Below are 13,936 nucleotides of genomic sequence, written 5' to 3' on the forward strand. Positions count from 1 at the left end.
CCTGGTGTGGGGTGGGTGTCTGGGTAGGGTGGTAACTCACCCTTGATCCTGAAAGCCAGGCTGTAACTTCCCAGCAGGTTTCCTTTGTGAATCCTGTCTCAAAGCTGGTTCTTGTGCAGAGGCAGACGGCTCTGCCGCGTGTGGTCCTGTGGATTCCACTCCGCACAGCCCCATGGGTATGAGGAAGTGGGTGATGAGAGATGAGTCATGCCTTTTGGCTTCTTGCCCTGTGCACATAAAAATGGCATTTCCTTAAATAGATCAGAACCTTAATAGCTATTTAAAGAGCATGTGGTATTGTGGGGGGGGGGGAGGTGATGGCCCTTAATTAAGCTTCAGACAAATTCAAGCATTTCTAGATATTTTGTGCATACTAGGGAACATTCAAAGAGGCCCACCTTGGTGACCACAGGCAGGTCACATCCCCATAAGGGCAGAGGAGCAGTGACATCTGCCCATGCGGGCTCTGGTGGCCTTACATGTGTCAAGTGGAAAGCACATGAAGAGGCACTTGAGAGCCGACTGCTCTGTCCTTCATGGTAGGAATGGCCTAGATGGCAGGGTGGCATGCCCCTAGGGCACAATGGGGCAGGAGCTTCTTGGGCTTTTGCTTTGTCTACTCTGATCCAGATAGAAAATTAGCTTATAGAAGAAAAGAAGCCCTCAGGGGACCTAAAACTATATATAAAATGTGGACTCATCAGTTAGGATCTTGCATTACAATTACTAGCATGGTTCCTTTATCTGTTCTAAAAAGAAAATTGTTTTCCTTCTTGGATAGACACTACTGCCTGTGAATGTTGAACAATACAAAGTCTTTCAGTGAGATGCTGGTGGCTCGTGCCTATAATCCCAGCTTCTCAGGAGGCTGAGATCACAGATCAAAGCCCGCCCAGGTAGGAAAGTTTGTGAGATTTTTTTTTTATCTTTAATTAACCATCCAAAAACCAGAGGTGAAGCTGTAGCTCAAAGTGCTAGAGCACTAGTCTTGAACACAGGGACAGCACCCAGGCCCTGAGTTCAAGCCCCACAATCGGGGACCCCCCCCAAAAAAAAGTCTTTTCATTCTTGTGCATTTTCCTCTCCACACACAAAAAAAGTAAGTTTGAAACCTGGCCTGATGTCTGACATTTGTAATCTGGACTACTAGGGAAGAAGAGATTTGGAAGGACCACAGTTCAAGGCCAGCCAACCCAAAATGTTAACGAGACCCATGGCAACCAAATCTGGACATGGTAGCATGTGTCTGTAGTCCTAGCCGGTGGCAGGCATAAATAGGATGATCACAGTCCAGGCCAGCGTGGTAACAAACAGGAGGCACTATGTGAAACTGATGTTAAAAGAGCTAGGGGTGTGGCTCAAGTGGTAAGAGCAGTTCAACTTTGGCTGGAAGAAGAGCTTATGTTTCTATGATTGATTGGCTTCCCTAGTGACTGTCCATGTGGCTGGGATACTTGCAGCCCCTGTCTGCAGCTGGGGATCCACCTTTCCTGGAAGAAAAAGTGTAGATTTATTATTGTTGGTTTGGGGGGTGGGGTGTCTCATGAACATTTTGCCTAGGCTGGCTTCCAACTGTGACCCTCCTGATCTCTGCCGACCCCCCCCCCCCAGGAAGCTAGAGTACTGGCAGGCAGGTAGGCAGGTGGGCCAGCTGGTTTATTTATGTTTTTATTGTGCTGGGGGAAAAGCCCCCATTCTAGTACATGATAGACAAGCTTCTAACCCTATGCCAAACTTCAGCCTGTCCAGCACTGTTACAAGTTGTCTACTTTGTGCTTCTTAAACCTGATTTGTGGCTGTTCTCCCTTTCATTGGCCTTACTTGACTGTGGTTAATGTGACCCAAATGTTATTAATTTTAAGAGATGGTTTTTAAATCCTGGATTTTTTTTTTTTTTTTTTTTTTGCCAGTCCTGGGCTTGATCTCAGGCCTGAGCACCATCCCTGAACTTTCTCAAGGACAGAGCTCTACCACTTGAGGCTCAGCACCACTTCTGGCTTTTTTCTATGTATGTAGTAGCTAGGAATCAAACCTGGGTTTTCGTGCATGCTAGGCAAGCACTCTGCCACTATGCCAAACTCCCGGCCCCAGGAGATGGTTTTTAAAGTCTTCTCGTCCTCTCAGCAGCACTACTACATCTATTAGTGTCTCTCCTCTTTCACTGCTTTTTTATTTTCTTAGTTTTTCATCACAGAGCCTCCCACATGCCAAGCTAGTGCTCTCCTCCAAGGTCACACCCCACCTCCTCTTCTAAGCACATTGTTCCTTTGCTCTCTGCCTGCCCCTACCCCTCAATGTCTCCTTTTCACTCCCTGCTGCCCCCTCCTCAGTGGGACCAGGACACTGGTGGTATCTGCTTTTCTTCCTCTCCATAGAATGTCTCCCAAGTTCTGTACTCAGGTGTCTGTTCCACTGGATCCCTGCAGGGGGTCTTGAGTACCTCAGACTTTGCTGAAAATGTACCTCCTTGTCAGCTGGAACCCTTCCAGAAGCAGAGTGCATACTCCTCCAGGTCACCAGATGAGTCTACTTCAGCGCCTAAGTATCTGTTACACTCCAGCCAATCTTCCCTCCAGCCCATACCTGTCTCAGACCTCTGCCATTACTACCACCATTAGCCCCATCTCAGCCTCAAAGCAGCACCCCAAAGGCCTGGCCCTGGTTGATGGCACAGCGGCCCCAAGCGAGGATCCACTGAACAGGCCAGTGCATCTTCAGAAGGAGCAGTTGGTCCCAGCCCTCCTTCAGTACATGGCTGTGGCCGCTTTCAATGAGAGTCTACGCTTGGACTGCAGTCCTGAGTGAAGGTGTTTCATTGAGGAAGAATTCAGCTGTTTGTGTGGATTCTGAAAAGCCTCTTCAGGCCCGCAGGTCCATGGAGAGGCTACCAGTGCTGCTGCAGGCAGGAACACTTTGGGATTTGGGGGGAAGAGAGGAAGAAGGGAGGGCAACACACAGTGGCAGGTGGCTGCCCCCCCTCTTTCATCTGAGGGCAGGTGGAGGTTTATAGGGTCCATTGTATTGTGAGGAGCTGGGCAGGACAGCTGGGGTGTCCGGGGCTTGTATGGCTCGTATGGGACGTGGTAGGTACAGTCTGCAGCAGGAAAGCTGTAAGAGCCCAGGGTGTTGAGCCCAGGGGGTTCAGCCTGGGCTATGGGAGCGCAGCGCCTCACATGTGTAGGTAGTGTTTATACATTCCCTTTATGGAAGAAGCCCAAGATCAAGCCAGGGTCACGTGCCCAGGAAGTGTGTCGGGTCTGGCCCACACCCTGCCCACAAGTGTTACGTTGGTGGTATATAGTTAGGTGGGGGTTTTTTTTCCCCCCACAGGAGGCGAACACTTTATCTCCAGGAGGGTTCACGTGTGTGCACTCTTGCCTTTTGCTTATAAATTGTCAAAGTTTGGCTTTGACCTCAAGGGGGAGCAGGGACAGGACATCAGGCTGTCCTGTGAGGTCCAACCAGTGAGAAAATACTGAGAGGCCACTTGTGAGGGCCACCTGCAATGGCGGAGTTGGGCCCTGGGCCCTCTGCCCACACTTGCTCTCCCCTAGGGGCCAGGATCCCACTCCTAGTCCAGGTTTAGGAGTGGGTGCAGGTGTGCAGTGATCTCTGGAGTGTATGCAGAATGGTGCTGTGTCCTTTGGTGGCTTTCTCCTCTGAGAGGGGACGCGTGCCTGGCTTCTTGCTGCCTTTTCTAGCACTGAGCCTGTCTTCTCACCCTCTGAACATGACCTTTGTGACCTACTGCATATCATCTCATTAGTAGCTAGACTTGAGCCTGGAATATAGAAAGAGGGGAAGTGCTCATTGGGTTGGGATCAGAGGCAGATCCCTTAGGCTTCTCGTGTCCCCCACCTCCGCATCAGTCCTTCGGCCTCTGCAGAGCCTTCAGGTAGGGTGGAGGCTTTGGAGTGCCTGGTCCCCACGTTACCTGTTGGTCTGCTGTCCCTCCGCAGCCGGTGGGGAAGGGAGGAAGTGATGCAGCCAGCCTGACATCGGGCTTTGTTTTGATCTGAAATGATGTTGTCACTGAATGCCATGTGAATGTCCTCTGGGTTCCGTGGCCCATGACCTGGTGGCGTCTCTTCCTGGAGGGTCGGGAAGACAGTTTCTCAGCAAGGGCTCGGCGTGTCTGGAGGAAGTGGGGCCTCAGCTGGGGCACCAGAGCCTCTGCTGCGAGGCAGTGAGGCCAGGCACGTCCGCCACTGGAGGAGCTGCCTCCAGTCGAGAGAGCAGAGGGACCCTGTGGCAGGAAGAGGAGCTTTGTCTTCCTCCAGAAGCAAGTGTGACGTCCAGTGAGGTGCTGCCGCTGGCCTCGTGGGGAGTGCCACATGTTACTAAGCGCTTCCTGCCCTGCCCCTCGCACCAAGGCCGGTGCCATGGCTCCTTTGTCAGCTGCTTAGCCACGGGGACTTGCCAGAGGCTTGGGGCTGGAGTGTTGGACTTCATACTGTGTTTTTTGGGGTCCTTTCTTAAATATTAATACCATTTGTTGATGATTTTCCTCTGTATTCTAAGCAGGGTATCTATCCTTTGTTTTCATTTACCCAGAGCCCTACAGACCCTATAGCTGGTCAGGCTGCCCCATTCATTCCCACATACACCTCTTCCTGCCTCCTCTCTACCCTGTGCTTTGCACAGGGCATGGGAACCATACTTGATGCCATCTGTAAGACTGCTCCACTGTGGCCAGGGCCTGGCCTTCCACCGAGGGCCCTGGGTTTCGCCCTCAGGACTGTAAACAATGACAAAAAAAAAAAACAGGTGCTGGCCAACCTCACAGAAGCAGCTCACAGGGCTCCCATACCTGCCCTCCCTGCTGCCTTGCCCTATCTCCCAGGGCCTGGTTTCTCCCAGATGGAGCGTGCTGCCCCTGGCTAGCTAAGAACTCCTGGGAATCAGATGAGCAGGTGGACCCATCACTCCCAACAGAGGCGCAGGACCCTGCCCACTGCCAGCCTTTTCCACTCAGTGTACCTTCATGTGGCCTCTCTCCCCTGCAGCCAGATTGGAGGCGCTGGTTCCTGAGAGGAAATGACCTAAGTAACCCTTGCTCTTAGTGCCATTGCCCAGAGGGGAGTGCTGTGCGCAGGCGCAGCTGCAGTGGGGGGCCTATGCACTGAGATGGTGATGCTGGGAGGAGCCAGCCTGAACTGACCAGCTTGGCCCTCCATGAACACACCCTTGCCACCTCCTCTTTCTGTCCCTCCATCCCTGTCTGACCCTCCTCTCTGAGCTGGCTCCCCTACTGGGCATGCGATGCTAGTAGCTGGTAAAGAAAGGCTGAGAATGGTGAAGTGCTTTGTAAACTTTGTAAAACTCCATGTTGTTATTCGGCGAATTGCTCATTTCTGGGAGTAGAAAGTGCAGCTCCGACTTAAGAAAAGAGATCTGGGCTTTCTCAGTGAGCCGGCAGCTAACTCTCAGTTGAAAACAGTGTGAAATAAACAGTGAGGCGGGAAATGAGAAGTGCTGGGGGCGGACACCACTTTTTCCACTCGTATCATTTACACAAAGTGTGAATTCCCAATTTGAACCATGTAGTTTCATCTGCAGACTTTTGCAAATAAGGGTAAAGACTACACACCAGCTGAGTTTCAATGAAATGAAAGCATGATGAGTCTGTTTCTTGTATAACTGCAAGTATCTTTCATTTAGAACCTGGATAAGGGGCCTCTTAAAAGAATTCACAGGGATAAGATGATTTGGAGGGGGGAGGGGAGGGAAAGTGGGACAAAAACATGAGAAGGGGTATTCATGTTCAAGAAGTAATATACCCACTATCTAATGAATGTAACTGTAACATTACCCTGACAATAAAATGCAATAAAAAAAATAAAAAGTAACCAAATGGAAAATCAAAAAGAATTCATGGGGATCCTTGGTGTATCGTAGAGATTATACACAGTCCATCATTAAAATTATTTTTTTAACTAAGGACCAATAACGTGGCATTGAGTCTTTGGGCTCCTTTGTCAGCATTCTGAGTGGACAGAAGGCATTCTGAATTACCGAGAGGCACACAGTCTAGGACAATGTAGTTGCTTGGGACAGGGCTTCCCTTACATGGCCTGGAACTGATTCTCTTCCTCATGTGAGCCTCCAGCTTGCGGGGGTTACAGGCTTATGTCCCCATGTCCAGTTTGAGGGTCTTTCATAAGTGCTTTGACAAACAGTGAGGGATGAATTGCATTTTAATAAAGTGTTCATAAACCTCACTGGTTGTTACCCACCTCTAGCAATCTGCATTGTCACTACAGCCAGACCTGGCCTCTCAATGTTTGGAGCAGCTTATAAATTATGTCACAAGTACAAATGTGACCATGCCAGGGGCAGCAGCTGATTGGTAGGATGGGGAATCCATAAAAGGCCCATAGACACCAAGGGGGTCCTGAGACTTGGCCCACAACACGCTAGGGTTTCTGTACAGTTCACTCTTGCTGGGGTTTGGTTTTTGTGTTTTGGAGGCCGCGTGATCTTCAGGCCTGTCTGACCGTCTTGTACACGCTTGAGAATCATAGTGTGAATAACATGTCGTTGTCCTTTTCCCTCAGAATATTGACATCACAAACTTCAGCAGCAGCTGGAATGATGGGCTAGCCTTCTGCGCACTCCTGCACACCTACCTTCCTGCCCACATTCCATATCAAGAACTGAACAGCCAGGATAAGGTAAGGCAGGCCCCCCCCCCACCAAGAGCTGGCTCACAGTGGGCACAGTGCCCTCTGTCCATGGCCTACACGCCACAGCCCTGTCTCATGACACACCTGCCTTGGATTTGCCTCCTTCTGGGATTGGTCTTATGTTCTCAGCCAGTCCATCCCTAACTCGCCCTGTGTGGAACATGTGGCTGGTTCAGAATTCTCCACATGACATTATTCCCAGTGGGCTCGTAGTCTTTCCTGGGTGCCCAGAGCTTTACGAAGTGGCCACGGAAGTTGATGGTGTAAGATGCCAGGCAGTCTCCTGTTGCCTCAGGACCATGCTGTTGTTGATAGCCTGGCCTATATTGTGCTAGGACAGTACAGGGTACTGCTCAGGCAGCAGAATCAGACCCTCTGCCCTAGTACCCCGAGTCTCCCATGGCACCTTAAGTCTGCAAGTAGCCCTAGAAGATCCCGGTTTTGAGACTCTTGGGAGATGCATGTTTCTAGCTTTTTTCATATGGATCCAAGCGGTTAAGAATGGCCTGTCAGAACTGAGTCTTTCTGAGTGAAGAAAGAACTCACAGCTGGCTGGAGAAGCGCCTGTCCCTGGGGTACTTGGCAAGCATTAAGGCCCGGGCATAGGTTTACTTTGATCCCAAGTGTCAAAGAGGTCTGTGCTTTATTCCTTGCATTGGCCATATACTGCAACAAAATGATATTTATTTCTTTTCTTTTCTTTTCTTTTCTTTTAACAGAAAAGGAACTTTACACTGGCCTTCCAGGCAGCTGAAAGTGTTGGGATCAAATCCACCCTGGTGAGCTTGTGCTCTGTAGGAGTCTGGCAGGGCTCCCTTGTTAGGGGGTGGTCATTGGGTGAGGGGCCTCTTTGTGGATGAGCACAAGGGAGAGCGTCCTGTTGTGTGGGGTGCTCCCGGGCCATCCCTGTGCACCCTCAGGAAGCACTTGGGAAGCTCAGAGAAAACCATTTCATCCATTTAATGAGTGTCAGAGGCACCTAGCCTTTTGTGGCTCTAGAGGGAGAGGGCAGGGCCATTCTCAGTGCTGCAGCCTGGAGCAGAGCTCAGGAAAAGACCCTGGTGTGATCAGGTGAAGCCACAGACTGCTCCCAGAGTCTCCCTACCATCCTCCAGCGTCACCTCCCTGGGTGCCGATCACCCCAACTTGTAACGGCAGCATGGACCTTGAGGAAGTGTTTACAGTCATAATTCCTCTACAAGAATGTTCACCACGACAAGAATGCTGGAAATTCCTGGAGATGTGCTCACTCACGTGCCTCCTGTCAGGCTATCTAGGGAGAGAAGCCACCATTTTTGTCCCCTTACTGGCTGGACATTTCACATCATACATGGAAAGCTCTTATATAAACAATGGGCAGTCTTTGGATGCTGGTGGCTCGTGCCTGTAATCCTAACTACTCAGGAGGCTGAGATCTGAGAATTGTGGTTCAAAGCTAACTTGGCTAGAAAAGTTCATGAGACTCTTAATCTCCAGTTTGTCACAAAAAGCTAAGAGTGGAGCTGTGACTAAAATGGTAGAGTGCTAGCTTTGAGCATAGAAGCTCAGGAACAGCACCCAGGCCCTGAGTTCCAGTAAGGGAGAGGAAAGGAGAGAGGGAGGGAAGGAAGGAAGGAAGAAGCAAGCCTAAACCTAGCTAGCTAGCTAGCTAGCTAGTTGGATTGGCTTCAGCCTTGAGGTTGAGCCAAGTGTAGGAAAACCTGAGCAACTTGATGGGCATTTGTGGTGCACAGTGAAGACTGGGAGTCCTTATCAGAAACCCTCCTACCAGGGGCAGGGGCACAAGACAGACCCCAGGACCAAGAGAAAAAAAAATGAGCAGTCTCCCTACTCTAAGAAACCTTATAGTCAAGATGGTTGCGCTGAGCCTTTCTCTGCTGCCTCATGGAGGTTGCTAAGGGCAGGAGGTACTCCCCGGGGCACTGACTGAAAGGACAGTCAGGCTTAGACTAAAAATCCCTTATTATTGGGATGGGCCAGGAGGTGACCTGCGGTCCTAACTGAGCCTCTTCTCTGTGCCAGGACATTAATGAGATGGTGCGGACTGAGCGACCAGACTGGCAAAACGTGATGCTCTACGTGACCGCCATCTACAAGTACTTTGAAACCTGAGCGCCAGGTAGATCCGCAACCAGCTGGGACCTCTGCGGCTGCCAAGTGACACCCATGCCATTAGCTATGCACGCCTAAAGCTTTCCGCGACTCTGGGCTGGCCTGCAGTGCGGGCGCCTCAGCCCAAGGCCTGTGAGTCGGGAGAACTCGGGCTGTGTGGCCCCCCACAACGCCAGCTCCCCTGAGTGCACCCCGGGAATGCACGTGCAGCAGCAGCTGCTTCCTTGAAGAGAGCATTGACTGCATTGGTGCCCTGGGGAGTAAACACAGCAAGGCTGGCACCCAGCTAAACTTGGGGTTTAGTGGGATTAAAGGGGGCGGGCGCCATGGGCCAGTGAAATCTTTTAAGCCACAGCTTCTCACCTGACATCAAGTGCGTCCCCTCAGAGGTGATGGGAGCCGGAGGACAGTGGAGGCCTGGCAGGTGTCTGCGTCCCAGCACTGGGGCGCGTCCAGCCTCAGCTCTTCACTGGAAGTGGGACGGTCACATGACGGGCCTCACTGGGTGGCTGTGGTTTAGGAGTTTTCAACCTGAGTGAAGAGAATCCACATCCATGGCTGGACAGGGCCACACTGCGGCCAGCTCCGGTCTTCTGAAGCAGGCAGGGCCCTGGCCTGGCGCCCAGCCTCCCCTCTCCAGCCCTGCAAAGGACAGGTCACAGGCGCTTCCCTAGTTCAAAATTCTGTTTATTACAAGCAATACCAGGGAAAATGGCTCCTATTCTGTTAGTACCAAAGTTGACTTGTTTCCATAAGCATAGGAATAAAACACGGTTTGGGTGTTAGCGTGGACAGCAAGGTTTTGTGGAAGAAGTAGCAGCAGGAGGCAGATGATGGGCTTTAGGAAGCCAGGGGTTCAGCCATGCTGGTGCACTGAGACTCATCCTCCCGGGCAGAAAGTAAGACAGTGCCTTAGTCCCTTGTCAGGATGCGAACCCTGTGCCTGCTGCCGGCCCTCCCAGGTGCCGGGCCTGCACTGCGTGAGCGCAAGCCTTCCTCACAGCTGAGCTGTTGGCCACATCCAGGCTGGAACTCGGCAGCCTGCTTTGGACAACAGGAGCCCATGTCCTGCAGGCTCCTCCCTCAGTGGTGGCTGTTTGACACCTGTCGCTTCCAGAGCACAAGTATATTTGGCACCTGTAAAGCACCACGAGGAAGACGGACCTCCTGCAGAGCTGTCACCGCTCCATTCGCTAGATGGACACAAAGAGGAGCGCCCAGGACACCCACCCGGTCCAAATGTGGGCCAGGGCCAAACCACTCATAGATGAGAACTTGACGCGTGTGTGGATATTTGGGAGTGGGCTGTGTGTCTGTGTATGAGACCTGTGTGACTTCACTACAAGGCGAATGATAGCTGCCACGTACCCCGTCTACAGGCCCTCAACGTGTCCGCCAGGCTGCTGCCCCGCGGGCTGGGGCTCCTTTGTGAATGCCCATTTTCAGTTAAAGGGATGGCCAGGTAGATAGCCTCATGCCATAGGTCATTCCGGAAGACTGCTGGTGCAGGGCCAGCCCTTTTTGTGTCCTGTGGCTCTGCCGGCAGTTGGCAGTCAGCATGAGTGACCGTCTGTGGGAGAGTGGTCATCTCTGAATGTCGCTCCCCTCTTCTCATTTGCTGTCGAGGAAGCCTGCCCAGTCCTGTTTTTGTTTATTTATTATGTCATGAGTGGGATGTGTTGTCCTATGAAGTAGAAAGATGTCTTTTTTTTTCCCCCCCCTTTTGGGCATGCAGTTCACAGCTGGGTGAAGCAGCGAGCAGGCAGGGTGGAGTTCCACTGTGTCTTTGGAAGGTTCGTGAGGCAGGCACTGCCATGGGCTGTGGTCATGCAGATGGCATTTCTGTTCTGGAATCCAAGGACTCAGCCTAGGCCTGGGGACAGCAGGAAGGGCGGACAGTGGGCTTGCAAGGACCGTCTCAACCCTGCCTGTCTAGAGGACCCTCTCTAGTGTGAATCCGGCTGCCCACCCTTGCAAAGACGTCCACAGAGGCTCCAGAGCATTGCCTTTTGCCTTTTCTAAAAGGCCCTTCCAACACCATCTGCTCTGTGGACCTGACTACCAAGTGTCATGCGTGTTCAAAAATGACCTTTGGAGGTGTCCCCTTTTAGGGGCACCTGCTGTGAAGCCTCTAGGACTCACTTTTGCTCTTCCCTTCAAGCACAAGCTTTATTGCAAAAGGGCCAGTTACGTTTCTATTTCTATCACAGATTTCTGCTGACGGAGGATAATTTGTTATTTTGTTCAGTAAATACTCTTGAATGTATTAAAACTGTTGAAACAGGACAAGTCTGCACTTCCTGGTTTGCACTTGCTTCCCGCAGCCCCTCTGATAAGTCAGACCCTCGAAGCTGGCTCCTGAGAAGGCACTGGCAGTCCAGGCAGGCTGCAGGGCAAATTCTCTGAAGGAAGGCCTGGCCGACGTGGAATACTCTGTGGACTGCCGGGGTGCCCCTCAGGCCAGGCAGGTCTTTGGTCTGTGTGGCAGGTGCACTAGAGGTTACACTGTCATACCACAGGGATTCTGTGGCTGGTCCTGTGACCCAGAAACACCAACAGAGCCCAGACATATGCCACTGGGATGTCCCAAGAGTTTTTAGAAATCTGATATCTTAAGAAATAATTTTCAGGGCCAGGAGCATAGCCTAGTGGTAGAGTGCTCACCTAACATGCATGAAGACCTGGGTTCAATTCCTCAATACGACATATACAGAAAATGCCAGAAGTGGTGCTGTGACACAACACTAGCCTTGATCAAAAAGTGTCCAGGGACAGTGCCCAGGCCCTGAGTCAAGCCCCAGAACTGGCAAAAATAATTTTCAGGATATATGAAATTAAAGGGGCAAATATATGTATGCACATGCACATATACACATGCGTTCTCCCAGCTACGTGCCATTGGCTCGTGGTACTCAGGAGGCTGAGATCTGAGGGTCATTATTTGTAGATGAGATTCATCTCCAGTTGACCAGCAAAAACTGGAAGTAGAGCTATGGCTGAAGTGATAAGAGTGGTAGCCTTAAATGAAAAAGCTACAGGAGAGTATGAGGCTCTGAATTCAAGCCCCAGTAACAACATACTAATACCATACTGTTACATGCGACATACGACTACAACAACTACACCACCACTACCCCCAGGGGCAACCAAGATGCTTTTGACTCTGCTTTTTTTCTTTAATACGAGGGGTGGAGTCCAAGCCCTGCACTGCTAAGCCTCTTCTAAACAAAACCTCTGGCCCTTTTCCCTCCAAGCTTTATTGCAAAGGGGTAATGCTGCATGCTGAGTATTTTTTGGCTTTCTGTGCCACTCCTGGGCCTTGAATGCTGGGTCTGGGCACTCTGTCCCTGAGCTCCAACAATATATTGTCGCTTTACACATGCCACATGCAGGAGAGGTCTATGGGTTAAGGCCTACTTGGGTCTGAGTGTCCCCAGGGTCCCCCTGTCTTGAATCCGGTTGATCCTGAGCATCTGTAAACCCTGCCTTCCAGCTGTGCTAGTAAGCTGCAAGTGAGAAGGGTAACCAGTAGGTCTTGCTCTGGAGCCTGGAGAGCAGGCCCCTCTTACAGTTTTGGAGCCTGTATGGCAGTGCTGGGACTTGGTTCAAGCTCCCTATCAACAGCCATGTGTCTCAGGCTAAGATGGCAGGAGTAGAGTTGGTACCAGCCTACTGGTGGACCCGGATCCCTCCAACTATGGGTCCCTCACGCTCCCTGAAGAGCCCAGTTCATCTGCCTGGAGGTTGCAGGGCTCTGAAATTGACCAAGGACTTTGTGGCCTCTTAGTGCTAACACTGCCTGCTGCAGAACAGCACTTCTGAGGAGAAATCAGTTGGAACTTGACTTAGGGAAGGGTCCAGAAACTCATTGAGAGTTTGATGAATGAAAAGAGGAAACAAGTTCCTAGGACCAGAGAGGGCCAGAGAGGGCCAGCGCAAGGATCTAGAGTTCTGAGCAGTTGTGCTAGAGACCTTGATGGCCCCCTGTGCCTACACTGACCCCATCCTGATGACATCCAGCCCCAGGCTGTTTCACATTGTCCCTCTAAATGGGTCTCTGTGCTTCGGGTCTGGTGAGTAAGGGCTAGTCTGGTTGCTGGCCAGAGCTCAAACAGCAACAGATGAGGACATCTATGGGAGAGCAGGTAGGGCTTCCTGGATGAGAGCCTGAGGAGAGCTAGCTGACAGCTCCACCTGCACCCCGCCCAAGATCCAGGCTTGGAGGGCCCATCTTTGTTCCTACAAAGTATCTGTGGGGCCCGGTGTAGGAAGGCAGACAGAAGGGAGCTGAGCTGAGCAGGAGTCACGACTCCGGGATCCTCCCTCTGGTGGACTACCAGCGCTTGCAATATGCTGGAATTGATCCCACATCTGTGAAGTGGGGACCCCCAAGCATCCTCATGTGGGAAAATGGGGAGGCGACGAGGGTGGTCTCCAGGATGACTGCTGGCCTGAGGGGCAGCAGAAGGCTCTTTGCCCACCATGAGCTCAAGCCACAGCCATCATCTCCCCAGGCCTTATTTCCCACCTACACCAAGACCTCAGGTCAGCACGCTGGCTGGCCAGGGCCCCTACATGGCCAGAAGCAGATGGGGACAGAGCATCTTTCTACAGGGTTGAGTGGAGGCTGGGGTATGGTGGGAATCCCCCCATGTGTTGCTTCCTCAGCTATGATTCTTGCCTTTTCAGGACTTCATTTAAACTGAGGATAAACTGGAGCCCTATGCAGTCCCAGCTCACAGGATGACAAGTTGAGCACCTGAGATTTGGTTGGTTCTTAGGGGCCAGCTGGTGTGTGGCCCTGGTCCTGGCAGGTCTTGCTCCCTGATGAGGCTCAGCTGGCCCCAGAGCAAACAATGAGGGCCAGAGGCCACCCAGGTGCATCCTGGGCAGGAACAAAGGGCCGAGAGGTGGGGTGGGGGCGGGTCATCTGAGAACGGAATTCTGGAGCAGGAGAAGGCCCAGCTGGCCCCACTATGTGTCCTGAGGAGCCAGGGCCTAGACGGAAGGAAGGGCGGACCCCTGCAGCCTTCAAAGCCTGCCTGGGGCTGACACAGGGAATGGAAGGCCCAGACCTAGAAGCTAGAGCTGCCAGGGATTCCCATGTCCACAAAGGGTTAAGTAGCCATGCTCTGCAC

General features: G+C 51.9%; 1 protein-coding gene across 1 annotated transcript in view; it reads left to right on the forward strand.

Annotated features, from left to right (window-relative positions):
- Specc1l (sperm antigen with calponin homology and coiled-coil domains 1 like) overlaps positions 1-10,498 on the forward strand; it is a 143,298-nt gene extending 132,800 nt beyond the window's left edge. Inside the window, exons 14-16 of the mRNA XM_090320687.1 lie at positions 6,558-6,674; positions 7,406-7,465; positions 8,709-10,498. Of these exons, the coding sequence (XP_090176813.1) occupies positions 6,558-6,674; positions 7,406-7,465; positions 8,709-8,798 (267 nt within the window). The 3' untranslated portion in view covers positions 8,799-10,498. The remainder of the gene's footprint in view (positions 1-6,557; positions 6,675-7,405; positions 7,466-8,708) is intronic.
- Positions 10,499-13,936: the final 3,438 nt, after the last annotated feature.

This window comes from Megascapheus bottae, chromosome 28 (assembly GCF_031878675.1).
Source record: "Megascapheus bottae isolate mThoBot1 chromosome 28, mThoBot2.hap1, whole genome shotgun sequence".
NCBI classification, from domain to species: domain Eukaryota; kingdom Metazoa; phylum Chordata; class Mammalia; order Rodentia; family Geomyidae; genus Megascapheus; species Megascapheus bottae.